This window comes from Mus caroli, unplaced genomic scaffold (genome assembly GCF_978045245.1).
Source record: "Mus caroli unplaced genomic scaffold, Mus_caroli_1 scaffold_6, whole genome shotgun sequence".
NCBI lineage: Eukaryota > Metazoa > Chordata > Mammalia > Rodentia > Muridae > Mus > Mus caroli.
The window spans coordinates 112,904,376-112,932,267 of NW_028227261.1; the positions used below are offsets into that span (position 1 = coordinate 112,904,376).

Here is a 27,892-nt window from a genome sequence, read left to right on the forward strand (position 1 = left end):
GAATATAGCTACAATGTACTTAGATACATAAAATAAATAAATAATTCTTTTTCTTTTCTTTTTTTTTTTTTTCCGAGACAGGGTTTCTCTGTGTAGCCCTGGCTGTCCTGGAACTCACTCTGTAGACCAGGCTGGCCTCAAACTCAGAAATCTGCCTGCCTCTGCTTCCCAAGTGCTGGGATTAAAGGCGTGCACCACCACTGCCCTGTACAATAATTCTTTTTTTTAAAAAAGGTCTTCTCTCCATGTTATGTGGCCCATTTCCTGAGTCACCTGACTTTTCCATTCTACACCAAACATTTTGCTCATTTACCTCAGCAGCACCAACCATGAAAGCTGGCCACAACTAACCCCCTTCTCTCGGGCCAGCCTCCCTGGTTAAGATGCTCCTTTCAGCAGGCAGGGTGGCCCATGCCTTTGATCTCAGCTCTTGGGAGGCAGAGGGAAGTGATTTTTGTGAGTTCAAGGCCAATCTGGTCTACACAGTGAGCTCCAGAATAGCCTAGTCTATGTAGAGACTCTGTCTCAAAACAAAGATGTTGTCTCTCCCTGTACACCACCAGCTTTCTCCTCAGGCACAATACTGGATCTCCTGAGCCAAAGGCTCAGCACGCATTTGCATGCTCTTTAGTTTAAGATCGTTCTAAGACAGGTCTACCTGCATCAGCATTAGGTAATTTACAAGTGTCTGAAACTCCAGATCCAGAGGTGTGCAATGCCTCCAGCCCCGTGTGTACCTTCATCCACATGCAAGTACACATATACATATAATTATTAATGATAAACCTTTAAAAATCTATTTCTTGGCTTCATCTAGCTTCCAGTACCGCGGCCTTCCAGTTCAGCCTTCAGTGTAGCCCCAGTGTGCCCTAGGATACTTGAGGAAGCCAGAGAAAGGAGAACAGTTTCCAGAGCTGTGGACAGGAGCTGGGAAAGAACAAGACAGCTAATGAGACCTCCTCATTATAGCAGCAATGAACCAGAAGATCTGTTCACTTGGCACAATGCACACATGGGAGAGGAGTGGGGAAGAGCAGGTGGAAGGCCACTGACCACATCCTCCTCCTTAGCTGGTTCTGAGAACGCACGGGGCAGCACTCTGCAAAACGCCAGGCTGTCACTGCATTGCTCCTCAGGGGCTCCGTACAAGGTGTGTAAAATGACTCATCTTTTTTTTTTTTTTTTAAAGATTTATTTATTGATTATATGTAAGTACACTGTAGCTGTCTTCAGACACTCCAGAAGAGGGCGCCAGATCTCGTTACGGATGGTTGTGAGCCACCATGTGGTTGCTGGGATTTGAACTCTGGACCTTCGGAAGAGCAGTCAGGTGCTCTTACCCACTGAGCCATCTCACCAGCCCCAAAACGACTCATCTTAAAGACAAGGCTCTTGCGAACAGTTCACATAAACGATGTTCACGACGCAAGGATACATTGAAAACAAACGTCCTAGTCGTTGTAAGTGATGATCATTATTAGCACCTACTGTGCGCTTATCAGCACTTAGAATTAACTTGTCTTCTGACCGTTTTGATACAGTATTAATACCCTAGGTGTCCCTGTGCATAATTTGGGGTAAAGAAGTTAATTTGTGGTAGTAGAGGACTGCATTCGCGCTCTCCCTAATAAAAGGGGAAAAAAGAAGTTAATTTAAAATGTTGCTGTTGTTGCTGTTTCACTTTTTGAGACAGGGTTCATCTGTATAGCCCTGGATGTCCTGGAACTGCTCTATAGACCAGGCTGGCCTCGAACTCAGAGGTTTGCCAGCTCCTGCCTCTCAAATGCTGGAATTAAAGGAGTGAGCCACCACTGCACACCCAGAACTTTAAAAATTCTTAAGTCTTCAGAAGCGAAAAATAAGTTAAAAATAAAGTAAAAATAAAGTAAAACAAAAATTAAAAGTAAAAAAGGAATAAAAGCACATGACCTTAATCTTCACACTCAGGAGACAGTGGCAGCCAGATCTCTCTCTCTCTCTCTGAGGCCCAGGCCAACTGGTCTATATGGTGAGTTCCAGGCTAGCCAGGGCTAGTAGAATCCTGACTCAAAAGAAGAAAAGAAAAAGGAGCAGAAGGAGGGGAAGGGGAAGGGAGGGAGAAGGAGATGACAAATATGAAGAAGAAGAAGAAGAAGAAGAAGAAGAAGAAGAAGAAGAAGAAGAAGAAGAAGAAGAAGAAGAAGAGGAGGAGGAGGAGGAGGAGGAGGAGGAGGAGGAGGAGGAGGAGGAGGAGGAGGAGGAGGAGGAGGAGAGGAGAGGAGGAGGAAAGGAGGAGGAGGAAGGGAGAGGAAGGAGGAGGAGGAGGAGGAGGAGGAGGAGAAGAAGAAGAAGAAGAAGAAGAAGAAGAAGAAGAAGAAGAAGAAGAAGAAGAAGAAGAAGAAAAAGAAAAAGAGGGGGAGGAGGAGGAGAGGAGGAGGAGGAAGGGAGAGGAAGGGGGAGGAAGGGAGAGGAAGGAGGAGGAGAAGGAGAAGGAGAAGGAGAAGGAGAAGGAGAAGGAGAAGGAGAAGGAGAAGGAGAAGAAAGCTATTCCTTATCATTTTTAAAATGGGGGTGCAATTAGATGGAGCCATGGAGACAAAGTGTGGGCTTTGAAGTCAGCCTTAGCTTGAGTGTCCACTGTGTTGCAGGCTAATTCCATGACTCTGATTCTAGGAAAAATATTTGTCTTCTCCAAACCTCAGGGTCTTTGTCTTTAAAACATGTCTCATAGCAATTCCCTTTCAGGCAATCAGGTTTGTGGTGAGGATTCAGTGAACGGATGCACAGACTGTGGAGCCTGTCTGATACGATGGCTGGCAGCAACACACTCCTGTGTGTGGAACCTGCTCTGCCTGGGGCCATGCCCGGTTGGGTCTGGATGGGCCTTTGCCTACTAGGAAGCACCCACTCTGGGAATGGCAAGCTTCAACAGCTCATGTGTCACTGCAGAAGTCAATGCTGCAACATGATTGTTCTTAGGAAGAGGGGCTCTTCATAGCATGCAAACCCCAGATACTGTTTCCTAGGGCCCAAGGAACTGTGTTTACCATTCCAGTTGTCTTGGTCCTTATTTTAAAACTCACTAACAGGTTTCCATTAAGCTAAATTGAAACTAAATACCTCACCAGCTTGCAGCTTCAGTTTCTAAAAAAGTAGAAGCTCTCAGTCCCAAAGGAATGGCAATTCACCAACACATCCTAATCCAGCTACAATGAGTGCATTTTAAATCCCAGAGCTGAGTGTGCACAGAAGGCACACAGTAAGTGTTTAATGAGAGGCCTTGAGTTTGGGAACAGTGCTATGCAGGGTAATGAGCACCATCACACACTGTTCTGAGCAAATGAATTGATGCCAATGTTCTGAGGGCAATTTGGTATCATACCCAAATGTAAAACTGCATCTATCCCAGGGCTGGAAAGACGGCTGAGAGCAGAAGAGCACGGCTGCTCTTCCAGAGGATTGGTGCTCAGTTCCCAGCACCCACATGATGCTCAAATCTGTCTGTAAACTCCATCTCAAGGTGGGGTCTATGCCCTCTTCTGGCCTCCACAGGCACCAGGCATGCAAGTATTGCATGTAAACAAAACCTCCATACACATAAAATTAAATTTAAAATGTTTAGAATTCATATACCTCTCAGTTCAGTAATCTCATGTGAGTCTTTCTCATAGAAACTTTACACATACATCTTATGCCTCCTACTTCCTGAGAACTGGGTACTTTGCAAGTCAAATGCACATGCAGCATTATTACAATACTGCTAAATATTCATCAAGAAGCACCCAGTGAAATATAATGAAGCAAGTTGGGGCTGGGGCTATAGTTCAACCCATAAAGTGTTTGGTGTGCAAAACTGTGGATTCAATTCAATCCCCAGAATGCACATTAAAAAACAGGGCACGGTAGTGCATGACTGTGGTCTTTTACTAGAGTGGAAGAGACAGCAGTGAGCCCTGGGTCCTAATGAGAGATTCTGAGAGATTATATATATATATATATATATATATATATATATATATAAAAACAAATATATATAATATATATAAATATATATGTATAAAATCTCTCAGATATATATAAATATATATAATATATATATGTATATATGTGTATATATATATATATATATATATATATATATATATATATATATATATATATAAAATCAGGGCAAGAAAGATGGCTCAGCCATTAAAGGCTGGATGCATAACCAAACAGAGGGGTTCAGTTCCTACTACCCACAGCTATCTCTCATGTCTGCAGTCAGGAGGCAAGGGAAGGCAGATCTCTTGTGTTCAAGGCCAGCCTGTTCTACAAAGAGAGTTTCAGAGCAGCCAGGGCTACACAGAGAGACTTTACTTCAAATTACAACTACAACAACAACAAACAAACAAAAACCAAAAACAGGTTGCCCCAAGAGCAACACCTAAGGTAGGCCACTAGCTTCCACTTGCATGCACACACCTACAAAACATACATACAGCAAAGTTTAGCAATTCAGTGGGATAGTGTGTATATATTAAGAAAGAATTATCATTTCAGAGCATGGTGAGGGTAGTTCACAAGGCACTGTTTTTTTTTTTTAACAATGTATTTCTTTGTATTTCTTACTTTTTTCATACATTTATGAGTTCTTTGGACATGCACTCGTGTGTGTATGTGTGTGTACTCTGTGCTTGTTGCTTGTGGAGGCCAGAACTGGAGTTATAGATGGTGGTAAAGTGTCACATGGTTGCTGGGAGCAGAGCCCAGGTCCTCTGCAAGAGTAGCCAGTGTTAACTCCAGCTCCAGCAATGTACTGCATTTAAGTGTTTGTCTTTTCTTATTTATTTTTTATTTTTTGGTGGTAAGAGGGAAGGTGTAGCCGGGCATGGTGGCACGCACCTTTAATCCCAGCACTCGGGAGGCAGAGGCAGGCAGATTTCTAAGTTCGAGGCCAGCCTGGTCTACAGAGTGAGTTCTAGGACAGTCAGAGCTATACAGAGAAACCCTGTCTCGGAAAACAAAACAAAACAAAACAGAATGGATGTAGACTATGAAACTAGATTGGACGTCAAGGGGAACAAGACATAAAAGGAGGCAGTCCTTGAAAGCTCATATGGGACTTGGAAGCAGAAGGGAGTGAAGGCAGGGGGGCAGGGAGGTATGGGAAGAAGGGGTAGGGGTGAGGGCACCAGAGAGGGCAAGAAGATGAGGAAAAAGAAGAGGAAGAGATACAACCAAGACAATTTTTGTTCGAAAAAATACTATAATAAAACCTAATTATTTGTACACTAATAAAATATAAAAATAAAATGAAACATTTAATTCTTAAGCAAACAAACAAAAAGCTACAGGGCTAAGTGTGAAGCTTAACAGGAGAAAGAAAGAGAGAATAGGTAAGAAAGAAAAAAAAGGATTGAAAGAGAGAAGGAAAAGGAAATAATAAAGAAAAAAGCGTTACAGGAGTGGAGGCATATCTTTTTAACTCAAGTGTTTGTGTCTGTGGGGCCAGTGAGATAGCTCAGAGGATAAAGGACTGCTGCCAGAACCCAGAGTGTAAGAGAGAGGGATAAAAACTCAGCCCAAGCCACCCTGGGAACCCCCAAGGGCAAAAGCCAACTCTACGTGCCTCTTCCCAGGTATGGGTGCAGAAAGCAAAGCAGTATCTAGTTTGAACAGTAAGAGCTCAAGGCTGAGCTGACGACTCAGTAGACAAAGACATTTGAGGACAAGCCGAAGACTCTGGGATCTCCATGATGGGAGGTAAAAAGTGATTTCCCAGAGTTACCCTCGGACGTCTTCGTGGACACTCACATGTATACACAATAAATAACGAATGAATGAGTGACTGACTGAATGAATGTGAATGACTGAGTGAGTGATGGAATGAATGAGTGAATGAATAAATGGAGAAAAGCAGACAGCTCTCCAGAGCGAACCATGCTGCCTTCCTGACTCTCTGCACACTGTATGCGGCCACTGGACATGATCCTGTCTAGTCCTCAGTCCCTTGTTTGTAGAGTGGAGATTAGTGCCTTCCTCATAGGACTGACGTAAGAACAAGACAGCACGGGTAGGATACCCATTCAGGGCCCAGCACCGGGAAGCCCTCGGCTATCAGCAGAGATGTAGCTTTACAGCTGCTATTATTACAGCACAGTGTGCTGTGCAAGGCACCAGGCTCCCTCTGAGGGCTCCTCGTGAATAAGTGAAGAGTGGGTTGTGCTGGCCCGGAAGCATCTGTCAGAAAATAGCCTGCAAATCTCAGGGTGTCACAGGGAGGAAAATGATTTGTATTACATAGCATCTTTCAATTTGCCACACATTTTTGAGTGCACATTCCAATTTGACCCTTATAACAATCTACAGTGGATGGATGCTGTATTTGTCAACATTTTTTCTGAACCTAGAGATGCCACCATATGAATTTTCTCCTTTATTCTGTTAATGTCAAGAAAGACTTTGATTTTTTTTTAACGTTGAGCTGGATTGAGTTCTTGAACATTCCGGAGACAAACCACACTTGGTCTAATATGCTATTCTTTTGATATATTGCTGGAACAGATCTAGTAATATTTTGTCAATTTTTTTGCACTGATGTTTCTGAAGGATCACTTTGTAATATTCTTCTTGTATAATAGCTTGGTTTTGCTACCAGGCTCATGCTACACCATATTCTGTTTTAAAAAGGATGCCATGTAAGACCAGGGTTTTGTCATGTTTTCTTAGTACTATTTTGTTCAGGACAGGATTGTACTACAGATTAGTACTACATTGTCCACGCTGGACCTGACCTTCGGTCCCCCTCCTCAGCTCTCTGGGTGGCTGGAGTTCATGTGCCAAGCCCAGAAAGCCTCGAGTTCTTTGTTTCTAAGCATTTACATCTCAAATTTCTTTAGGGGGAGGTTTTAAACTGTGAATTCAGTTTCTTTAATATATAGGGGTATTTTCCATTTCTCCTTATGTCAGTTGAGGTGAATTGTATTTTTCAAGATGTTTGTATATATATAAATATATATATTGATAAATTGATTGCATAAATTTGTTAATAATATCTCCTGCTCTCCATTTAATATCTATAGGACCTGATAATGGCTACTCTATCTTTTAAAAACCTTGATAAGTCTTGATAGTTTTTGTTTAAAAGATCAATGTTGTAGAGCCCAGTCACAATAGGTAGATACATCTACAAAACAACTTCTATAGCTAAGGCTCAGGTGACATTGTGGAATAGGGGAACAGAAAGATCCAGAAAATGAGGGAGTCCATTGTAGTTTCACAGTAACATGAGAAGCTCACAGTAACATAGGAACTACATACCTGAAGTCTCATTGACACGACTGTAAACGTGAGCTGAGCAAGGACACCAACAGACAAGCCAAAGACAGCAGTGGAAAAACCTCCAGGCCTCAGCTCCATACAAAGAACAGGCAACTAAGGAACGCTGAGCGTAGGAGAGAGAGTTTTCCCAGAGAAGAGCACGCCAGATGGTTATCCAACACCAAATCGTGTTGCATATACACAAGCAACATTATACAGACCGAGTAGGCTGCACTTAGGGACATATACGTATATGTGTATATGCGTGTAACAACAATAAATGAAAAAGCAGGTCATGAACTTGAAAGAAATCAAGGGGGTTACATGGGTGGGTTTAAGGCAGAGAATAGGGAAAGGGAAAATAATATAATTGGTTTTTTTTAAGATTTATTTATTTATTATATGTAAGTACACTGTAGCTATCTTCAGACACTCCAGAAGAGGGAGTCAGATCTTGTTACAGATGGTTGTGAGCCACCATGTGGTTGCTGGGATTTGAACTCCAAACCTTTGGAAGAGCAGTCGGGTGCTCTTACCCACTGAGCCATCTCACCAGCCCATATAATTGTATTATAATGTCAAAAATAAAAGCAATATTAAAAATCAACTTTATTACTCTTTTCAAAGAACCAACTTCTGACTTGACTAAACTCTTTTCTTTCTGAGTTTCTCTGAAACGGTAAAATAAATTAATTTGTCATAGAAACATGGGATGTCATATAAATACTGATCCAGCTACTTTAGGTTTGCTTTGCTTATCTTCTTCCTGTGTTCTTTAATACTGTTATATTTAACCTGTATTTACGGTCACAGCACACGTGGAGGTCAGGAGATGCCTCGTGGGTTCCAGGCATTGAACTCAGATCACCAGGCTTGACAAGTGCTTTAACCCACTGAGCTGTCTCCCTGGTCTCTTCCTTTTCTTAAAAATTAATTTTATTTTTATTTATGTGTCATGTGTGTTGTTGCATGAATTTAATTCCCCAGAGGTGGAGTTAGAAGCGGGGATATGAGCCGAGTGCTGATATGAACTGAGTGCAGTTGGTCCTTTGGATGGGCGGCCAGCAGGTACTCTGCAGTCCTGTGCATCATCTCTCCAGCCCGCCACGGCCCTCCTCTATGTTCTTAAGGTGGACACTTAGAAAACTGATCTTAAACCTTTCTCCCTTTCTAATAAAGCATTTTAAAAGCTATACATTTCTGGTTAGCCCCACTCCACAGCACCCCACAACTTTACATATTTTTATGCCTTCTGTTAAGGTAATTTCTCTTGTGGATTTTGTTTTTGTTTTCGTTCCATGGATCATTTAGAAGTATGTTCTTTAACGTTTAGAAATTCTGAACATATTGTTTAACTCGTTTTAAATGTATTGTTTAACTCTATTTTGCCTAACCTATGCTGAAATGTTTTGTCCTCGGTGGATATATTAAATTTCAATAGAATCTGTAGGAGCTCAATCTTTCAGAACATATTAAGGCTTATTTTCAATCTCAGCGTACAGTTGATCTCTGGGAACACTCTGCAGTTCTTAAGTGTAATGTTCTATAAATGTTAATTAGGTCAAGTTAGTTGACAGTGCTCTTCAGACTTTCTGTATCTCTCAGTCAGAGAAGAATGCTAAAAATCTCTGTCTCTGTACTTATTTCTCTAGATATCTTTATGACTGCCAACTGTTTTTTTCCTTTCTTTCTTCTTCTTTTAGATTTGTTTATTTATGTACATAAGTGCTCTGCCTTCATGAACACCAGAAGAAGGCATCAGATCCCATTACAGAAGGTTGTGAGTCATCATGTTGGTGCTGGGAATTGAACTCAGGACCTCTGCAAGAGCAGCTAATGCTCTTAATCCCTCAGTCATCTCTTCAGCCCCATGATTTGTCAATTCTTTTTTGGTTGTTTGGTTGGTTGGTTGGTTTTCGAGACAGGGTTTCTCTGTATAGCCCTGGCTGTCCTGAAACTCACTCTGTAGACCAGGCTGGCCTCGAACTCAGAAATCCGCCTACCTCTGCCTCCCAAGTGCTGGGATTAAAGGTGTGCTCCACCACCGCCTGGCTTTTTCCCCCTAGTCTGATAAACTCTACTTCTTGGATGAAGGTACTGATTGGCCTTTACTCTGTCCTCCTGTGTTGGGTGGGGAGGTGTTGGGGGGAGGGGAGGGGGGAAGGGGAGGTATGTTTGGGGATGGGGAGGTGTATGGTGGAGGGGGAGGTGGGATGCTCTTTTGTTTTATCTCCATTTGATTTTTATTGGTTCTTTCCTTTTGTGTGGTGTGTTAACTGAAAGTTTTCTTTAGTATTCTGTTTCAGGTTCTTAGTTGGTTTTCTCATCTGTGCTGCTTTGTAGTGTGTATATGCCTGTATTTGTTGGAAGGTCTACAACACACATCAACTGCCAAGAATAACACACTAAACCAGGTGTGGCAGTAGACTCCTGTAATCTCAGCCCATGAGATAGAGAGAATAGAGGATTAAGAGTTCAAGCCTGGCCTTGAGTACAGAACAATTTCTGGCCAGCCTTGGCTATATGAGATGGTCTCAACACAAAATAACAGGAAAGAACATCAGACCACTTTGCACTCTCCAGTGCGATAACTGTTCTACTAAGAAATAAATAGCATACCATTTCACAGTGCAACAATATTGAATTTTGCTTTGTTTTGTAGACAGAGTCTCAAGGCCTTCAACTTCCACCACCAATACAGGAATATATCACTGAACCCACTTCCAATAACTTTACGTTATAATCCTATCTATCACCACTGCCTTCCCCTATATTGTCACACATTTCATTTCCACATACATTGGGGGTACCACCTGACAACAATAATAGTAATTACTTTTGCATTAAACAGTCACATACCATTTAAAAATTAATAGAAGGGTTGGGGAAGCTATATTTTGCCTTTACCAATATGCGTCCTATTACCAGTGCACCTTGGTCTTGATGTGTAATGATAATAAATCCTCTCAGCTTTGAAAATGTATTTCATACTTTCTATGAGGGACCCTTTATTATCATTTTTGTTTATCAGTGTGTGTGTGTGTGTGTGTGTGTGTGTGTGTGTGTGTGTGTGAGTGCACACATATGGAGGCCATGGGATAATTCTTGGGAGTCAGTTCCCTGATTCCACTGTGGGCTCTGGGAACTGAACTCTGGTTATCAGCTCTGCATAGTGAGAGTTTTTCATGCTCAGCTGTCTCACTGGTCCTATTATTTTTTTTCTTGAGAGGTGCTGGATAGAGAGTTCTGGGTTAATAGTAATTTCTTTCAGTGCTTTAAATATATAATTGCATTGAGTCTGGAATCCATTGAGAAGTAATACATAATTTATATCACTGTTCTCTCTAAGCAATATGTCTTCCTCTCTCCCCACTCCCACATCTCAGAGTCTCTCTCTCTCTCTCTCTCTCTCTCTCTCTCTCTCTCTCCTAATAGGGATTTGAACCAGATATGCAAAAAACTACAAGACTGCTAGGATGAACATGAGTTGCACAGATTAAAAATGGCTTCCTGGGAGGTGTCAAATGTGTGGATTGAGGCAAAAGGGAAGGGTGCAGGGTGCCAAGGCCAAGAGCCAGCTCTTCACTCTATTCCCTCTGTGCTTTGGGCACGGGGCAGAGCAGGGTCCGGTTACCTTCAGAAGATTCTTGGGAACTAGCTCTCCTGACCCAGGAAGTGCTTCCAACTCAAGGCAACTAGAGGTGTAATACTCTACAGCAGCACAGGACCCCAAGGTGCTTGCCAGGCCCCTCTGAGGACAGTCCTCAGGGAACTGCTGAGCACAGTCCAGACTATGAATGCATTCATTTTCATCTTTGGTCTTCAAAGCCATGAGTATTAGGGAGCTAGACCTGACTCTACTGTACGTAACCTGCTTGGGCTCACTCAGTTCCCCATCAACCCAAAGGTTTCCCATCATTTGGGGAAACTTTGAAACTATCTCTTCAGATTTTTTTCTTCCTCTTTTATTTTTCCTTCTGGTATCCCAACAGCATACAAATTCCAATTATACACATGACATATTCCCACAGGTTACTACTATAGCTTCTTTTTTAAAAAATCTTGTTTCTTTCTGGTTCTGCAAATTGGATCATTTCCATTCATCCATGTACCCAGAATGCACCTCTATAGGCCTAGCAAACTGGAAGGTATGTTTGTATACAGATGTTCCTCTACTTCTACCAGGGTTACATCAGATAAACACATTGTGAGTCAAAACGCTTTTGATGCGCCTAAGATACCAAATGCATTGCTTAGCAACACAGTCCACTGTGATAGCTGTCAGGCCATCAAATGAAATTTTCATATCTGGTAGTGCATTTCCCTGTTGTTTCTATGCTTCTGCTAAGAGTTCCTGTCTGTCCATCCATTAAGACAGCGGCGTCTTTAATTCTGTGAATATGCTTACAAGCCTGCCTGAAAGCCTCTGCCTGCTCTCACCAATCGCCACAGCTTCTCCCTCACATGCTCGCGCTCTCCTCAAGCATCTGTCTTCTGCTCCACACAACCCATGCCATGATCAAGAAAGTATCAGGAGGGGGGAGTCAGGAATTAACTGCCTCATGGTAGGAAGAATGCAAGTTTCCTACAGTAACATCTTTACAAGTTACATAGAAAGTATATGGTATCTTAAAATTCACTACAGATATGTGCTATTTTTTTTAGGTTCTATAGTAAAGGCTTTTGCAAAGGACTTAACCGTTGTAATGTAAATATCAGCCCTGAATGAAGGCACTGGACTAGAAGAAATCTGAGGCTCCTTTGTGCACAATTCATGAGAAAGAAGAGATTTACCAGAAATAATGAAAAAGTTATTTTAGTGTAAACCAAGTTATATTTTACATTGAAAGAAAGAAAGAAACAAACAAAAAAATGACTAACTCTTTCTAGAGGAAACTGCCTGCTTCCAGCCTGGACTCCTCACAGAGCCTGATGCAGACTCCATGGATGAAAGTGACTAGGCTAAGGTCAGTCAGACCTCTTCCCTAAGAGTCTGAGCTGGTGCCACAGAGAGACTGAGATACTGATGGCATGCTCATGCGACAGAGGAAGCCAGAGCAGGCGTCATGAACTAGAAATACTAAGTTATGAGGGAGCAGAGACCATAGAAACACTGGCTGATTGGGAAAAAAAAGAGCAGTTACTAAAAGAAGTAGCGAGGCTCTGAGAGAAGGACAAAGCCACGGGCCTCTACATCTGCTGCAGAATGGTTTCCAGCTCCAGGCTGGGCCAGCTATACGCTTATGAGACCATACACGGCCCTACACATAAACACTCTGTGCATTTTCCTGCCTGTCTTATTTTGAGCCAACTTGGGAGATGCTCTGTTCTTTACAACTCAAAGAACTTGCCTACACTATGGACAGCCTCTGACTTATGATGCTCTGACTTGTCTTTGCAACCTAGGATGATGAAAGTGATATGCATTCAGCACAGGCAATACTTGAAAGTTTGTTCCCTTCCTATGCCAGTGCTATGTGGTATACTTTCTTGAAATGGTAGGCAGCAACCGTGAGACAAAGCTCCCTGTCAGCTAAGCGACCTTAAGGGTGAATAGCTCACACTCTACAATGGACTGTGTTGCTAAACTATGATGCTTGGTAAGCGATGTGTAGTAAATGCATTTGGCTTACAATATTTTCAGTTGACAGTGGGTTTATATGGCTGTAAACCTATTGGGAGAAAAAAAGCCACCTATACACATTCCTAAGAATTTACTAAGCCTATAATGGCAAAAGAAATGGCTTGGGGAGTCTGGGGAGAGAGGATAAAATCATTATTATGAAGGCAAGAGGTATACACATAAGTGTCTGTCTATTCAAGGACCCACAGATTACTTGGTCCATTTATATTCCAGGGATGGATCTTAATGCATGATACATGGAAAGAACAAGTAAATAAGAAAATGCATATAAGGTAAGTACTCATGGGAGGAGAGCCCAAGCTAAACACCCGAGTCAGGGTTCCTTCTGGTGCTCAGGATTGGCCTGCTTCTGTGAGGATAAGGGTGGCAGGAACAGCTTCTGTGGGCAGAAAGAACTTGTGTTCAGAGAATTGCCACACATACCTTTCCACCGTCTGCTAGCCACTCATGTCCTGATTCACTCGGCCACTAACCATTTCACCCAGTCTCCAGGATTCAGGGCCTTGGATGACAGCTAAGGGGACAAAGCTGAGCTGGTTCCTATTCCCAAGGGCTCGCAAAGCAGGGAGGCAAGAAAAATGAAGGACATTAAACCCCAGCAAATCCAAAGCACGGTGACAACTCAAAGGAGTGGAACTAAAGTTTGATCAACAGCTACATTCTTTGCTTCTCCCACACCACCCTGTCAGTGCTCGAGAACTGGGAAGATTGAGCACGCTATCCACATTCCTAACCAGCGGAAACAAGTTCATGCGGCTTGCTCACAGCTGGAGCCAAGGAGCCAACATTACTCTTCATCATCGGCTTGCAGGCTGCAAAGCCCAATGATAAGCCCGAGAGCCCCATGCCATTATTATTCAAGTACCTGGCATGTCCCAAATACTAACAATGTGCTCGGCTCCACAGCGAATGGGGGGTGGGGGGGGAGGGGACTGAGTTCTGGCCTCAAACACTCACAGCTGTTTTGTAATCTGATAATTGCGCATGACAAACCTCAGACCATAACTCTGAAAATAGCATGACTGTAATCATAACAAAATGGAACAGCCATTGGCAAAATTTGTTTTCTAGTTATCACTTCCAGAAGGAATTCCGTAACACTATTAGGGGAAGAGAAGAGAAAACCCTCTCAACTTCCTGCCACGAAACCTCAAAATTATCATCATTGGCATGCGCCCTTTTTTCTCCCTTGTTTCAAAGCATCCCTCCTTCTGTCTGTGCTGATCCCATCCCACCTTCTCGGAGTCTTGGATCAAGTCATAATTCAATTTTTCTCTCCTTTATCTTCAACTTCTCTCCATCCGGATCCTTTGCCACAGGGCTTAATATATTCAAGTTTTACTTTCATCTTTTTAAAAAAATATATCCTTGCCCATATGGTCTTCACTGCCTTCTAGTTCACAGTCTCGCTTTTACCTCTGAAGTTGTTCTCTGCAAAGTCCTTAATGAATTCCTAATCACTGCATCTGAAGGCCATGTCTCAGTGCTTTCACCACTGACTGTAGCAGCAGGCCACATGGCTGACAGCAGCTGATGAACTACCCTGACTTCACCATCCTCTCACTTCTTTGGTTATTTCTTATTCTCCATTTTGGATTCGTATGTGTCTGTTCATACCTTAAACGCTCACATTTTTCTCAGGTTTTGCTTTTTCCCCCAGAGTTGCTGTGAGGAAACATGGTAAGGTACCTACCTGCCCCCCCCCCCCACACACACACCATATTCCATCATTCTTTCAACACTCAGTCATTCATACAAAGTTTCTGACCTGATAGTCACTGTTAGGAGCTGAGAAACCCGCTGTAAACAAACAAACAAACAAACAAACAAACAAAAACACCCACAAGCCCTGCTCTAACAAGCATACTATGTCAGGAGAGACATACAACAATACACAAACAGGTGACTAATTACAAACCATGATGCATGATGCGTAGTGTGGAAGAAAGGAGCGCAGAGCACCGAGATAGATAGATAGATAGATAGATAGATAGATAGATAGATAGATAGATGATAGATAGATAGATAATGTGTGTATGTATGTATATGTTTACATACATACGTACACACATACACACATACAGATGAAGAAGGTGAACTTTAGCTCTGTCTTCTCCAACAACAGGGAAGGAGACAGCAGAATGGTATGTGGGGACTGTGCTCTGAGTTATAAATCCTAGGGAGCCACTGAAGACTTCTGATGGGGGACAGCCTCATTAGACTGGCAGTTTGAAAAGATTTGGGTTTTTTGTTTCAAATTACATTTATTTATTCATGTACTTGTGTGTGTGTTCTCGTCCAAGTATAAGTGTGTGTGTGTGTGTGTGTGTGTGTGTGTGTGCATCATGCACTCATGTTTATGGCACTATATGCTCATGGAGGTCAGAGGACAACCTCTGGAAATTGGTTTTCTCCTACCATGTGGGTTCTCATAGTAGAATTCAAGTCTTCGGACTTGATAGCAAGCTCCTTTCTCACATCTCATTGGCCCAGATTTTTGTTTTTTAAAGCAAGGTTTTGCTGTGTGCTAATGCTTGGTGAGGGGAAAAATGGTTTTTCGATTTTTGTGGTTTTTTGTTTTGTTTTGTTTTGTTTTGTTTTTTGATGCTCTGTAGAGAATGACTTTGCAAGGGCGTGAGCAGGTGGGGATGAGTTTTGCAGCATATTGGGTAGAGTAGCTTCACAGACTGGGCTTGGGAGTGGGAGTGGTTTAATTGAGAGATTTACAGGGATGAGGTGAAAAGCCTAAGAAGAGGATTCTTGGTTTCCTAATGCTCTCTTCTTGCCCTCCCCCTGCCTGGTCACCTTTCATCTAGATAACTATCTCTGAGAGTGTCACCCCAGGAGGGTTTCTTGTAAGGGCACAAAGTTGAAGTCCCTTTTCTTGGGCTTTTATAAGCAAATGGTGCAAACCCCAGACTTTTTTCCCTCCCTTTTAATGATAACCAACTGAGTTATAAAGGGTACTAAAATTTGTTAGTCATAAACTAAAATTAGCTCTTAACTGGAGTTCACAGAAGACTCTAATTTGGTTTTTCTACTAAGAAGTCTGGCTGCCAGGCAATGTTTGGCATCGCTGCAAAGCCCCTGCACATAACACACAGTTAGCTGGCATGCTCACCATTTTTAGGAAGGACGCTTTGTTACTGGGGCACTTACCAGTGATGTTTGGAGCTGGTCATGGTTTATGGTGCCTGGCAGTCATGCATTTTAATTACAAATTATGATTCATGGAGTTTTCATCATGACTGATTTAATATGGTGTGAGTTATTTGATTAACTCTGGGGGGGGGGTAAAGGCAAGACAGGCCAGAGGCACCTCCCCGACCTTATTGCCTACTACTTGTCTCCCTTCCTTGCCAATCCAGAACACAAGGAGTGGGCCCCAGCCTCTGGAGTTTACACTTGCTATGCCATCCTTCTGGAGGATTTCCCACCCTCCTCCCTCCTCCCTCCTCCCCCCATCCCAGCCAACCTCCTGCCTTTCCTGAAATCCCTTGCTCTGTTCTCACCTCTGTCAGGCTCTTTCTGAGTTCCTTATTTAATTTATAATCACCTGGCCCCCTAAATGCCCAACGACATCACCCTGGTTTGTCTTTCCTCTGGCACCTACCATCACCTAATGCACCATGCATTTTACTTACTTATTCCTCTCTTGACAAGTTACCTTCACGTGGAAGATAAGGTCCATGAGAGCAAGGATTTAATTTGTGTCACTTCTTTCTGTGTCACCAGTACCTAGGGCAGCACCTGGCACAGAGTAGACAGACCATCTGCAGTTATTGCATAAGCTGCAGTGGCTACCTCAGAAGGATCTAAGCCACAGATGCACATAGCCCTGCAGTGAGAGCAGCCACACACAGAGAAACCCAGAAGAACATGTTACACACACATCTCCTCTTTGCCAGGCCCCACTTAAGCTCCCTGCGATGACTCCCATTCCAGGCACACCCTCCTGCCTACCCATCAAACACACTCAGATGAAAACTCCCAAAGATGAGCTCATGCATTCAGATTAATATTCAACCAACTCCTTTTCATAATTAAATATATGCAAGGTTTTATCCAAGTTACAGAGATCAACAATGAGCAAGAATCCAGATTTGATCATTGCTACAACAAAGTTTGCGCAGTGGCAGGCATGTCACCCTGTTCTGTTTTCAGAAAGTGGGCTTAGTCTTTTATAGGAAAATATGAATGCTATGTTTAAACTCAACAGGCACACAAGAAAGAAAAAGGAAATTTAGGCAGGGCAAGGTGAAGCAGATGTGGGTAGACAGGAAAGGCCACGGAGCAGGAGCATTTTCAGGGCCTAGAGCAGAAAGCAGTTGTGGATATCACTCTAGAGGGAGAGAGCATGTCAGAGTGCTGGTCGGAGAGTTTTCACAAAGTTAATGGTAAGGTCTGAAGTAGACTGGGTAGTGATAACAGGACCATTCAGGGACATCTGGGCCCTATGAACCCAGTTAGACTTTTGAGACTTTGAGGGCACAAGAAAATATTACATAGCATACATAGCAGATCTGGGGAGGTGATTTGGCCATTAAGAGCACACACTGCTCTTGCAGGAGACCCGAGTTTGATCCCCAGGGTCTACTTTGGGTGGCTAACTACCATCTATAATTCTAGCTCCAGAAGTATCTGATGCCTCTGGCCTCAGCAGCCACCTCCTCTCTCTCTCTCTCTCTCTCTCTCTCTCTCTCTCTCTCTCTCTCTCTCTCACACACACACACACACACACACACACACACACACACACACACAAAGACAGAGAGAGACAGAGAGAGGAGAGAGAACTTCAAAAGCACTAAAAGACCCTGTTCATCGGTGTGACAGGAACAAATAGTTTAAGCTTCTCTCCATCCTGTCCCAATCCTGACCTTTCCTTTCCTTTCCTAACCAGGATGAGCTTCTAAGTCCTACTGTCCTCCTTCCTCCCTGACGCCTCTCTACTGCCCCCACCTGCATGCCTTTCTGCCCTTCAGCCCCAGGAGTAAGGCCTTCACACTTCTGCTCTCTGTTATAAAGGAAGACAGAGACAATGTCACAAGCATGCCCCGCTTATCCCACACTTTAGTGCTTAGTATTGATCTAAATTGAATCTCAGTGAGACAAGACCATGATAAGCACAACCTAGCCTTTCCTTACAACACACTAGTATTTATATTGTACTAAAATACCCCTTCCCTCCAGCAGACATGCAGGGCCCATTGGTCTAGGTTTTCTCGCCTCTCTCTGCTTTCAATGTAGCTAGCCACTGCTGTTTCACCTGAGGAGGCTGGAGAAACTCATTCTGTCTAAACTATAACAGGAAAACAAATCATCTGTGGTGAGAGAAAGCAGACCAGTGCTGAGGGGGCAGAAAGCAGACCAGTGCTGAGGGGGCAGAAAGCAGACCACTGCTGAGGGGGCAGGAGGGAGGGGAACTCAACTGGACTAAGGCACAGGGGATTTCTTGTAATTGAGGACATATTCTATGTTTTCATTGTATTCGTATAACAATTCTATCAAAACCTGAAGCATACAAAAGGGTCTGTTTTATTACATCTAACTAGCTTGACCTTGGTAATGTCAACTTAAAACAAACTGCCTATAAATTAAGGGTCGGCTCCCTTGAGCACAGAACAAGAGTTTCAAATCACAATTCCGCCTCAACATAAAACCAGGGCATGACCAATACAAGGAGAGACAGCCTCTCAATGCCTACAGAGCTCTAAGACTGATCGGTTCTTCAGCTGTAGATGACGCATGTCAAAGAAGCAGAAGGCTCAAGGTTGTTATACAAGAATCTCTACCAAAATATGTGAAGTCTTAGATATCATGGGCACAGATTTGCTCTCCAAGCCTCAATATACCTAGGCTTAAGTATAGAAAAGCATTTTTGTTTTTTGTTTGTTTTTTAAGTAGAAGCTCTGCTAGACATTAGAAAATAAAAGCAATTTCTGTAGGACAGAGTCATTCTTTTATATCGCAGAATGCTCCTTGAGAACCTGAGACTAGCTTATCATGCATGGTGATTCGGAGAGTAATTCAACTCTCCTGTGAGAAGGGATGACATCTTGCCAGGTGAGAGAAACATAACGTTCACAAGGCTAAGTGGATGAGGGTCTTATAAGGAGGAGACTTGTGTTGGAGGGCAGGGAACATGGTTAGAAAAAGGGTCTTTTTTTTTCTTCCTCTCTGACTTCTTGCTCCAAATTCCTGCACACGATCTGTTCTATTCCGTGTCTCCTGTGCAGTTCTCATGCCCCCCTCTCTGAGTTCCCACATGGCAAATGTCCCCGCTTACTTAGCTCTGCACTGACCATGCAGCAGTGTTGAATAAAAAAATCCATTGGGACAAGAATGAGAGGGGAATGAGGAAGGGACTCAGTGGAGTGTTAGGAGACTAGAGGCGAAGACAAGACAAGATGGGTCTGTGAAGAGATGGTAGTAATAAGAAAAAACCAGGTTCGGTTAAAAGTAAAATGACTGTGGGTTCAGGAAAATTGGGGAGAGGAGCGCAGGATTTGTGAGAGAACAGGAGAAATCATGTCAGTGGGAACACAAACCAGGAGTCACAAGAGAGGTTGGAGGTCAACAGGAAATAACTGGCGGTTAAGGTCAGAGGTCTTCAGAAGACAGCAGGCCACAGTAAGACATTACCTGCTTACGAATCTGTTTCGAGGGCATTGCTGAAAAAAAAAAAAAAAAAAAAAAGCACCTCACACCCTGAAAAACCTACAAAACGCTTCCTCTCCTGGGAGCAGTTTCTCCTTCTTGACCACACACAGGAAGTGCAGACTCTCTTCCACTTCAATTCCCAGTCACCAGGGTTCTTCGGGGACAGCTGACGTTGTGGGTCCTCGCGCCCTTGTAGAACAGCATCATCTCCTCCCTGACGCGGTTACCCAGCAACCGACAGGCACCGGGCGCGCAGGCGCACCTAGCGCCCCCTCCGGACACGGGGAGGAGGCGGAGCTTGGGCGCGCAGGGATCCTCTGGCTCCGCTAAGCCCCGCCTCCGCAGAGAAAGATAAGTCCGCCCTCCGCGCAAGGAGCTCCCGCAAGTGGGAAGGGCTGGGGGCGCCCAGACACCGCCTTCTCATGAATAATGCAGGATCCGGGAGGTGTCCCGGACCCGGAAGTGGAGTTGCAGAGTCACCGCAGTGGCTGAGCTGCTGACAGGAGGCGGCGGCGGAGGAGGAGGCGAGGCAAGACCTGCGGCTCCGCGGGGCTACTGCCGCGGTAGCTCTAGGCAACCCCACGGAGCTACGCCGGTCTCAGTCATCCCGCGAGCCTCTCACCGCCTATCCATCCTTCCATCCGCTTATCCGCCCGACCGGTCCAGGGCGGCCTAGTCTGCATAATCTGCCGGGCTTCTGGGGCCGCCGCCCCGCGCGGTCCCATCGGCGTCCCTGGCCGCGCCCGGCCCCTGGCCCGCTCGCCCGCCGGCACCATGATGGAGGAGATCGACCGGTTCCAGGTGCCCACCGCGCACTCGGAGATGCAGCCGCTGGTGAGGGGGCGGGCGGCGGAGAGGCCAGGGCCGGGAGGGGCGCCGCTGGAAGGGAGGGAAGGAACTAGGCCGTGGGGATTGTGCGAGGAGGCGCCATCTGATAAGGTAGAGGGAGTCCTGAAAACGCTTTGCCGGGGGAGGGAGATTTGCAGAGCGAGAAAACCGTGGGAGATTACCAGCGGTGCGAGCGAAGGACCTGAAAGGGCGGAGGGCACGGTCAGCAGATGCAGAACGCCGTCGGATAGGACCAAGGGAGGCACTCTAGTGCACACCTCTAGTGGAGGGCAATTTAGGAGGATGTCACAGAGCATCTTTGGCAGCAGGCCCAGGGGTCGGATGAGAAAGGCGTTTAGCTCCCCGAGGCCTGTGATGCTCAGGGCGAGGGAGGAGGCCAGCAGATCAGTCTAAGGAGGAAAGGAAATAGGCCTTTAGAAAAGGAGAGGCCTGCCCGCCGGTCCTTTAGATAAATATAGCAAAGCTGAGCAGGAATCAGGCCTTGATGGGGGCAGAGGTTCATTGCAGAACCTGGGAATTCCCTTCCTCTCGAGAGAGGAGCCCCATTTCGATCTGGGGGCATCGGGAAGGGGAAGAGTGTGCGGTGGCGAGATGGAGACTCAAGGATGTCCATGGGAAGGTATCTCCAGGATAAGAGGTGGAGCTGTGCTGAAGTGGGCCGTGCCGACCGGTTCGGAATTCGGAAGAGCCCTTATCATCTTAGGCCTACGTGTTTGGAGTCTTTGCTGGGCGGGGATCCTGCCTCCGGTCCGTGGTCCTGGAGTCAGGCAGGAATGATGTCATCGATGCCGGCGCCGAGGGGATGGAAGGGGGAGGGTGATGCCAGTTTATGGAGGCATGGCCTAAAGAAGAAGGTGCCTGCTGGCCATTGCCCTGAGGCTACCTGACTGTCACTGCTGTCAGCATATGGGTAGGAAAGTCAGAGGCCTAGCCAGCTGGCCTAGAGAAGAGAGAGGAAAGAATGTAGAGGCCATGTTCATTGCTTAACCCACCTTGGGGCCTGTGCTAGTAAGATCTAAAACGAGGCGTGATAGGCCAGGAACCAATAGGTAATGGATGCCTTGCTCTCTGCTGGAGCCGACCTGTGCTCTCCAACTCCTGAAGCTTGAGGGCTCCCCATGTCTCTTCCCTCTGTGTTAGTCAGGGTGGCCCAGAATAGCTTCTTCCCTTGGGCCTTCAGCTCCCAAACTGACAGGTAGGCTTTGTAGTTTCCTAGATAAGGAACCCGCCTGTCACAGTAGCCAAGGTGAACCACAGTGGCAAGGTGGGAAGTATGACAATCTCCGTTTGCTGGATAATCAATTGCCGTGCTGCTGGAGACAAGTGTCTTCTACGGTGTGTGACGCTGAAACAGATGGGCTTTGTACAGCGTTAAACTGAGAGATGCTGCAGGACTTTTCCCTACCTTGATGTCACTACCGAATTCTTTGGGAACCAGAAAATCTCCAGGGAAAAGTTGGTTCTGTGAATGTAAAAGAAGGACCTTGGGCTGAGTTAGAATTTAGTAGGTTCCCTGTTCCAGCTAACCTTGTTTTCAAACGAGGATGCCCTTCCAGTTCTAAGCTGATCATGTGTGGGTGGGTGGATGAAAGGGGTGGAGTCCTAGTAAGTCTAGGAGAGGAGGTAGTTCTTGTTTCTTATCTGAGGATTCCAAGATAATAGCTATCCAAGGGAAGAGAAGAAAGAATCAAGCCATCAGGATTGTGCAGTTGTTTTTGGTGGTTCTGTTATTTCCTGGTATTCTTTCTTAACCCTGGTTAGAAGACTCTTGGTCTGTTTAGAGACGTTTGTGGTGAGAAGATGCTCATTAGAATAGCTGTAACTGCCTGTGTCCCTTTCTGAAGGCTAAAGCAATCTACAAGAGAATGCTGTGCCAAGGCTGAGGGAATCTTAAAGAAATAACAATATAGTCTCTCACACTTAGGGGGTCAAAGACAGTACCCTGTTTCTTGACTCTGTTCCCATATTGGAGTTTAGAGACACGCCCACTCCCCAACCCCAAACTCCTTAAGTGTTATTTATTCTGTTGAGAACAGCAGAATCCAGTGTAGCATTTCCCCAAGGACATTCATGCGTGTCATAAGGAATCAAGATGCACACCACAGAGGTAGAAGGCAGAATGGCTCTGTAGGAGTGTTTGGGGAAAGACCATCAAAACTAGGGACCCAGACTCAGATTCACCTGCGATCTCTTCCACTTCTTGCTATTATTTATGGAGACCTCTAGGAAGTCTCTATTCATTCACTGTTTAAACAATAGTTCCTAGTTCTCCCTTCCAAAGAATAGCATGAAGCCTGATATATTGACTCAGAACATTGACTTACCAAATACTTACCATCTACTCTGTCCCAGATACTACACAAGATACCAGGGGCACAGCTGTTAGCAACGTAAGTTCAGATGGGGCCCTGACCTGCTGGAGCACAGGGTTCAGTCAAAGTTTACTTCTCTTGCTTACTCTATGAGTACGCAGCCCGAGAGCAGAGGGGGCAGCCTCCTTAGACCTCAAGAAAGGATAAGGCAGCTCTTGTATAGGCCCCAACGCTCCTTTCAGGACCTGGGTGTATGGACAGAGACCTGTGTCTTGGGCCCCATCATCAAAAGCCCTCCTCACCCACAGTAGTAAGAGACCGCAGAGGCTATTCCTCTCTTGGGAGAAGAGCTGTAGGAGAAGCATCGTTTTCTTTATTTTTACTTGAAAGAGAAACTCATCTTGAAAAGGAGGCTTGGGGGAGTGGCAGCCGCAGGGAGAGAGAAGGTGCAGCCAGTAGATCTGGGTGTTTCCAAGGTGCTAATTTAAGCATTAGCTCTCAGCTTGTGGGAGGCAGAGGAAGAAATCCCTGCCCTATTGTTGCTGCTGCTGCTGTTAGCACAGCTGCCTGGAGCCTCCTGTCTGGGGTGGGAGTTTGCCTGAAAGGCGTGGCTTGCCTTCTTTCCTCATCATAGCAATTATTTAATTGGCCTGGCTATATCTCAGCAGCTGAACCAGACCTCAGCCTGTCTCTGAGCTCCCCAGGGTCTCTTCTTGTCTCCTTAGGAAAGAAACGGGAGCTCCTCTTGGTGACCTAGTCCCTGGGCTCTGCTCCTGCTCTATCTGTCTTCCAGAAACACTGGAATGGCCCATTTCCTGTGCCAGCTGTGCCACACACCTCATGGGTCCAGGGGAGCTCCTCGATGCCCAGGGCTCTGCTGAGCAATTGAGTAACATTTGGGCTGTTGTTGGTTGGGCTGTTGTTGTTGTTGGGCTGTTGTCAGTATGAGTGGCAGGCACAGGCCCTCTGGCCTGTGGTCGGTTCAGCTGGTTGGTGCGGCCACACCATCTATGTCTTGGAAGAGATTTGTTGCAAGAAAAACAAATAGAGCTTTTGAGTATTTAACTTCATCAAGCAACACTCTGCCTCCTGTTCAGACAGAGCCATAAGATACTTTCAGAATGGCATATGGCAACAGACGTGGTTGCTGTACGCTTGAGAGAATGCTAGTCTAGCCTCACTGAAACCAGATTATCCATTAACTAATGTGCTTAGTTCATGAGTTAGTACACATCTGCTCCATTCCTGGTACTATAAGGATGCAGAGACAAGTAAGGGCTCGGCTTGTGGCTCTCCGGAAGGATGAACTGGAATGATAACAAGAAGATATTATATATGCCATATCTCCCTAAAATATGGCATAGATATATGTCAGAATGAACAGTGAGCATGGTGATCCTGAGAGCGTGAGGGGAGGCTCTCATCCTCACCTCTGACTGGACCTGGAAGAGGACTTTAAGACTTCCGTTGTCTGTTGACTCTAAGGGATTGCCAGGGTGTTAACTCAATGACTGGGCCACAGGAGCTCCTGAAAGAAGAAGAGAGCATTACAAAGATAGTCAGTCACAACTGTGGACAACACACACACACACACACACACACACACACACACACACACGCTCTGGTCTAAGTGCCTTTACTTTAAGATGTTCCTTGAGGTCAGCTGGTGCTTCAGTTTAAGGGTAGATCCTAGGGAGAAGTCATCTCTCATCTCTCTCTATCTTCCTCTGGTTCAGTTTGCCAGGGCCTTAGTCTTTACATTCACAGCTTCTTCTTTAAAAACCACCAAGAAAGAACTTAGATGCTGTGTTGGGATCAACAACAGAGACTCTCACTCACTGCAGGAGTACGCCCAGAGCAGGGTTGTCTGAGGCACCTCGGGCAGGATAATGAGTACCATGGGAGAACCAGGAAGGGCCCAGTGCCTTTGAAGATGGGCTCTGGTCCAGCGGTAAGGGAGGGCTTACCTGTCAGAGTCAACACTTCTCACCAGCTCTTAGAAGAGGAGTGGGAGCATCCGTCTGACAGTGGTGCAGGAAAGGCCAGGATTCCAGGCAGTGGGCGTGGAGAAAGAAACAAGAGGACATTTGGGATGAATTCAAGGCTGTAATTGTAGAAAACACATTTGGGCCTAGGTTTCCACTCTAGTGGTGATTGAGGTTGGAGAAGGTGAGGTGGGTGGCTGAGAAGGCAGTAGAGAGGTGTCCGAGTGACATGACATCTGAGCTAAAGCAAATATGGGGGGGGGCAGAATCTAGAGCTTCTTCAGAGGTGCTGTGGAGAGCAGGAAATCAGATGACCCCAAGGTTTCTGATATGGATTTGGACAGAGGAAGAGACTATCACCAACCATCTCAGGAAATGTGGAAGCTGCACCCTTGCTTTCGAGACATCTTATAACAGAAAAGGTGTCTCCCTTTTTGTTGTTGTTGTTGTTGGGTTTTTTTTTTTTTGCTTTGTTTTTTTGTTTGTTTGGGTTTTTGTTTTTGTTTTTGGTTTTTGAGACAGGGTTTCTCTGTATAGCTCTGGCTGTCCTGGAACTCACTTTGTAGACCAGACTGGCCTCAAACTCAGAAATCCGCCTGCCTCTACCTCCCGAGTGAGAAAAGGTGTCTCTTTACCTTTGCACCACTCCTGGGATTATGGGAGACTCGGGGGTTCTGAAAAACCATGCATGAGAATGGCAGTGACCCCTCAGCCTCAAGCAGTCACTGAGATAGGTGCTTCTCTGAATTTTCTCCCTTGCAGCCTGGTTCACTGACTGAAGAGAATTGGTAGCCTCAAGAAACCAGAGTGGGTTGGGTTTTATTTATTTATTTATTATTTTCTAGACAAAGTCTCGTGTAAGCTAGACTGGCCTCAAATGCAGTAAGTAGCTAAAGATGACCTTGAACTCCTGATCCTCCCACCTCTGCTTCTGTATGTGGGGAAGGCTTTAAGTCGCAGTATAAGCAAAGGTGACTTTGAACTTTGCATCTTGCCCCCTCCACCTTCCAAGTGCTGGGCTTCCAGTGCGATCTGCAGTCCTATGGCCTGTGATCTGCAGTCCTATGGCTTGTATGGTTGTATTTCTAGACCCTTTCACTGGTTTATTCTACAATGGGTATGTGCATGCTACAGCATTTTCTGCAAGAGCCACAACCAGGAAAGGACAACACCCCTTCTTCCTCTGAGAGCACTTCACATGCTCTGCAGGCTGTACTTGGAGTTGAAGCCTGGTGCTACTTCACTGCAGGCAAGAGTGCCAAAGAAACAGATTTCTCTTACAGGTGGCTTGGCTTCTCAGATGCCCCCAGTGTGGCTCTGCAGGCCAGTGATCCCATGATAGCTGATGTTCAGGCAGAGTCATTCATAGGCCCCAAGCAACCCACTGCCTTTAACTGCTGGGAGCCCAGACTGAACAGGAATTGAAAGTAGAGGCCTCTTTACTTGAACTTGATTAGCTTCTGGGCCCCACTCCCTTCTAGGAAAGAGCAAGTGGAGGGCTAGGGATGTACCTCAGTCTACAGAGAGCTTGAGCAGGGACCTTCCTTCCATTCCATCCTCACCACTGCACAGAGTGGATGTGGGAACGCTCACGCGTGATCCCAGCACTTGGAAAAGGGAGGTGGGAGGATCCGAAATCCAAGGTCATCCTTGGCTGCATAGTGAGTTCATGGACTACATGAGGTTCTGTCTCAAAGAGCAAAGAGAGGTGGGCTAGAAAGATAGCTCTGTGCCTGTGTGTTTGCAGCTCTTCACAGGATCCATATTTGCTTCTCATCACCCATGTTATGTAGTTCACAGCCACCTGTAACTCCAGGTCCAGAGCATCTCACATGTTCTGGCTTCCACAAGTATCCACATGCATTCACACATACACATACACATACACACACACACACACACACACACACACACACACACACACACACACAGAGACAGACAGACAGACAGACAGACAGACAGAGACAAGGGAGAGAGAGACAGAGAGAGAGAGCAGGTGGAGCCTTGTCCTGTTTTGTTGTTTGCTTGCTTGTTTTATCAGATGGACACAAGCTAGAGATATCAGAGAGTAGGGAACCACATTTAAGAAAATTCCTCCATAAGACTGGCCTGTAAGCAAGCCTGTGGAATATTTTCCTAACTAATGATCAATTGTGAGTGGTACATCCCCAGGACAGAAGGTTTAGGGGTGTATAAGAAAGTGGGTCGAACAAGCCATGAATAGCAGGCCAGTAAGCAGTACTCCTACATGACCTCTGCTTCAGTGCCTCTCTCAAGGTTCCTGCCTTGACTGCTCTCAGGGATGGAGAATGACCTGAGAACTGTAAGCTGAGATAGGCCTTTTTTTCTCTAAGTTGCATTTTGGTCATGGCGCTTTATCACAGCAATACAACCCTAAGACAAACCTTGTGCCTGGGAAGGGACATACAAACTACTTCTTGGGTTTGGCTGTACCGTGCCTTTTAGCTGACTGAGGAAACTGCACAAGGAACCTCAAGAGAGGTGGGAATCAGGTTAAGGTAGTTACCCCAAAGTTCTGGTTGAAGGAAGCAGAGGTGTGGCTCAGTAAATCTGGTGTCATTGTTTCCTAGGAAGACTGGTCAAGTGGGTCTGTGGTCCCAGCACTGGGGAGATAGACTGGTGGGTCCCTAGAGTTGAATGCCCGGCCAGCCTAGGCAGTCTGTGAACTCCAGGTTCAGTGAAAGAGCCTGTCTCAAAAAGTAAAGTGGAAGTGATAAGAGACGAGCCCAACATTGCTCTCTGACCCCAGATGTGCTCACACAAATGTGTATGCATACAAATGTGTATACACAGTGGCGTGCGCATGTGCATAGTCCACACGTACGTATGCCCACGGGGTTGGAGAGGTGGCTCACTGGTTAAGAGTGCTGGTTCTTCAACGGAACCCAAGTTCAGTTCCCAAAATTTACATCAGCTAGCTTAAAATTGTCTAGAACTCCAGATCCAGGGGGTCCAATACCCTCTTCTAGCCACTGTGGGCATCTTCACACACAGCGCACACACACACACACACACAAATAGATGGATAGATAAATTGTTAAAAAACAATAAATGAATCCTTAGAGTTTTCATTTAAAAAATTTACTGAGTTGCTGACAGTGAGCTATACACCTGTAATCCCAATAGCAGGGAGGTTG

General features: G+C 45.3%; 2 protein-coding genes across 8 annotated transcripts in view; one reads left to right on the forward strand and one right to left on the reverse strand.

Annotated features, from left to right (window-relative positions):
* Dnai1 (dynein axonemal intermediate chain 1) overlaps positions 1–19,785 on the reverse strand; it is a 66,672-nt gene extending 46,887 nt beyond the window's left edge. The window contains exons 1-2 of one of the 2 annotated variants that reach the window (XM_021159679.3): positions 19,697–19,716; positions 19,571–19,599 (exon numbers count right to left, since the gene is read on the reverse strand). In XM_021159679.3, coding sequence (XP_021015338.1) covers positions 19,571–19,597 — 27 coding nt within the window. In that variant the 5' untranslated portion in view covers positions 19,598–19,599; positions 19,697–19,716. Of the gene's footprint in view, positions 1–19,570 lie in introns of both variants that reach the window. The other variant, XM_021159678.2, reaches the window with a different exon arrangement.
* A 162-nt stretch (positions 19,786–19,947) lies between these two features.
* Positions 19,948–27,892, forward strand: part of Fam219a (family with sequence similarity 219 member A) — a 53,071-nt gene continuing 45,126 nt past the window's right edge. The window contains exon 1 of one of the 6 annotated variants that reach the window (XM_021160083.3): positions 19,948–20,422. In XM_021160083.3, coding sequence (XP_021015742.1) covers positions 20,363–20,422 — 60 coding nt within the window. In that variant the 5' untranslated portion in view covers positions 19,948–20,362. The remainder of the gene's footprint in view (positions 20,423–27,892) is intronic. The other 5 variants (XM_021160085.3, XM_029476393.2, XM_021160082.3 and 2 more) reach the window with 5 other exon arrangements.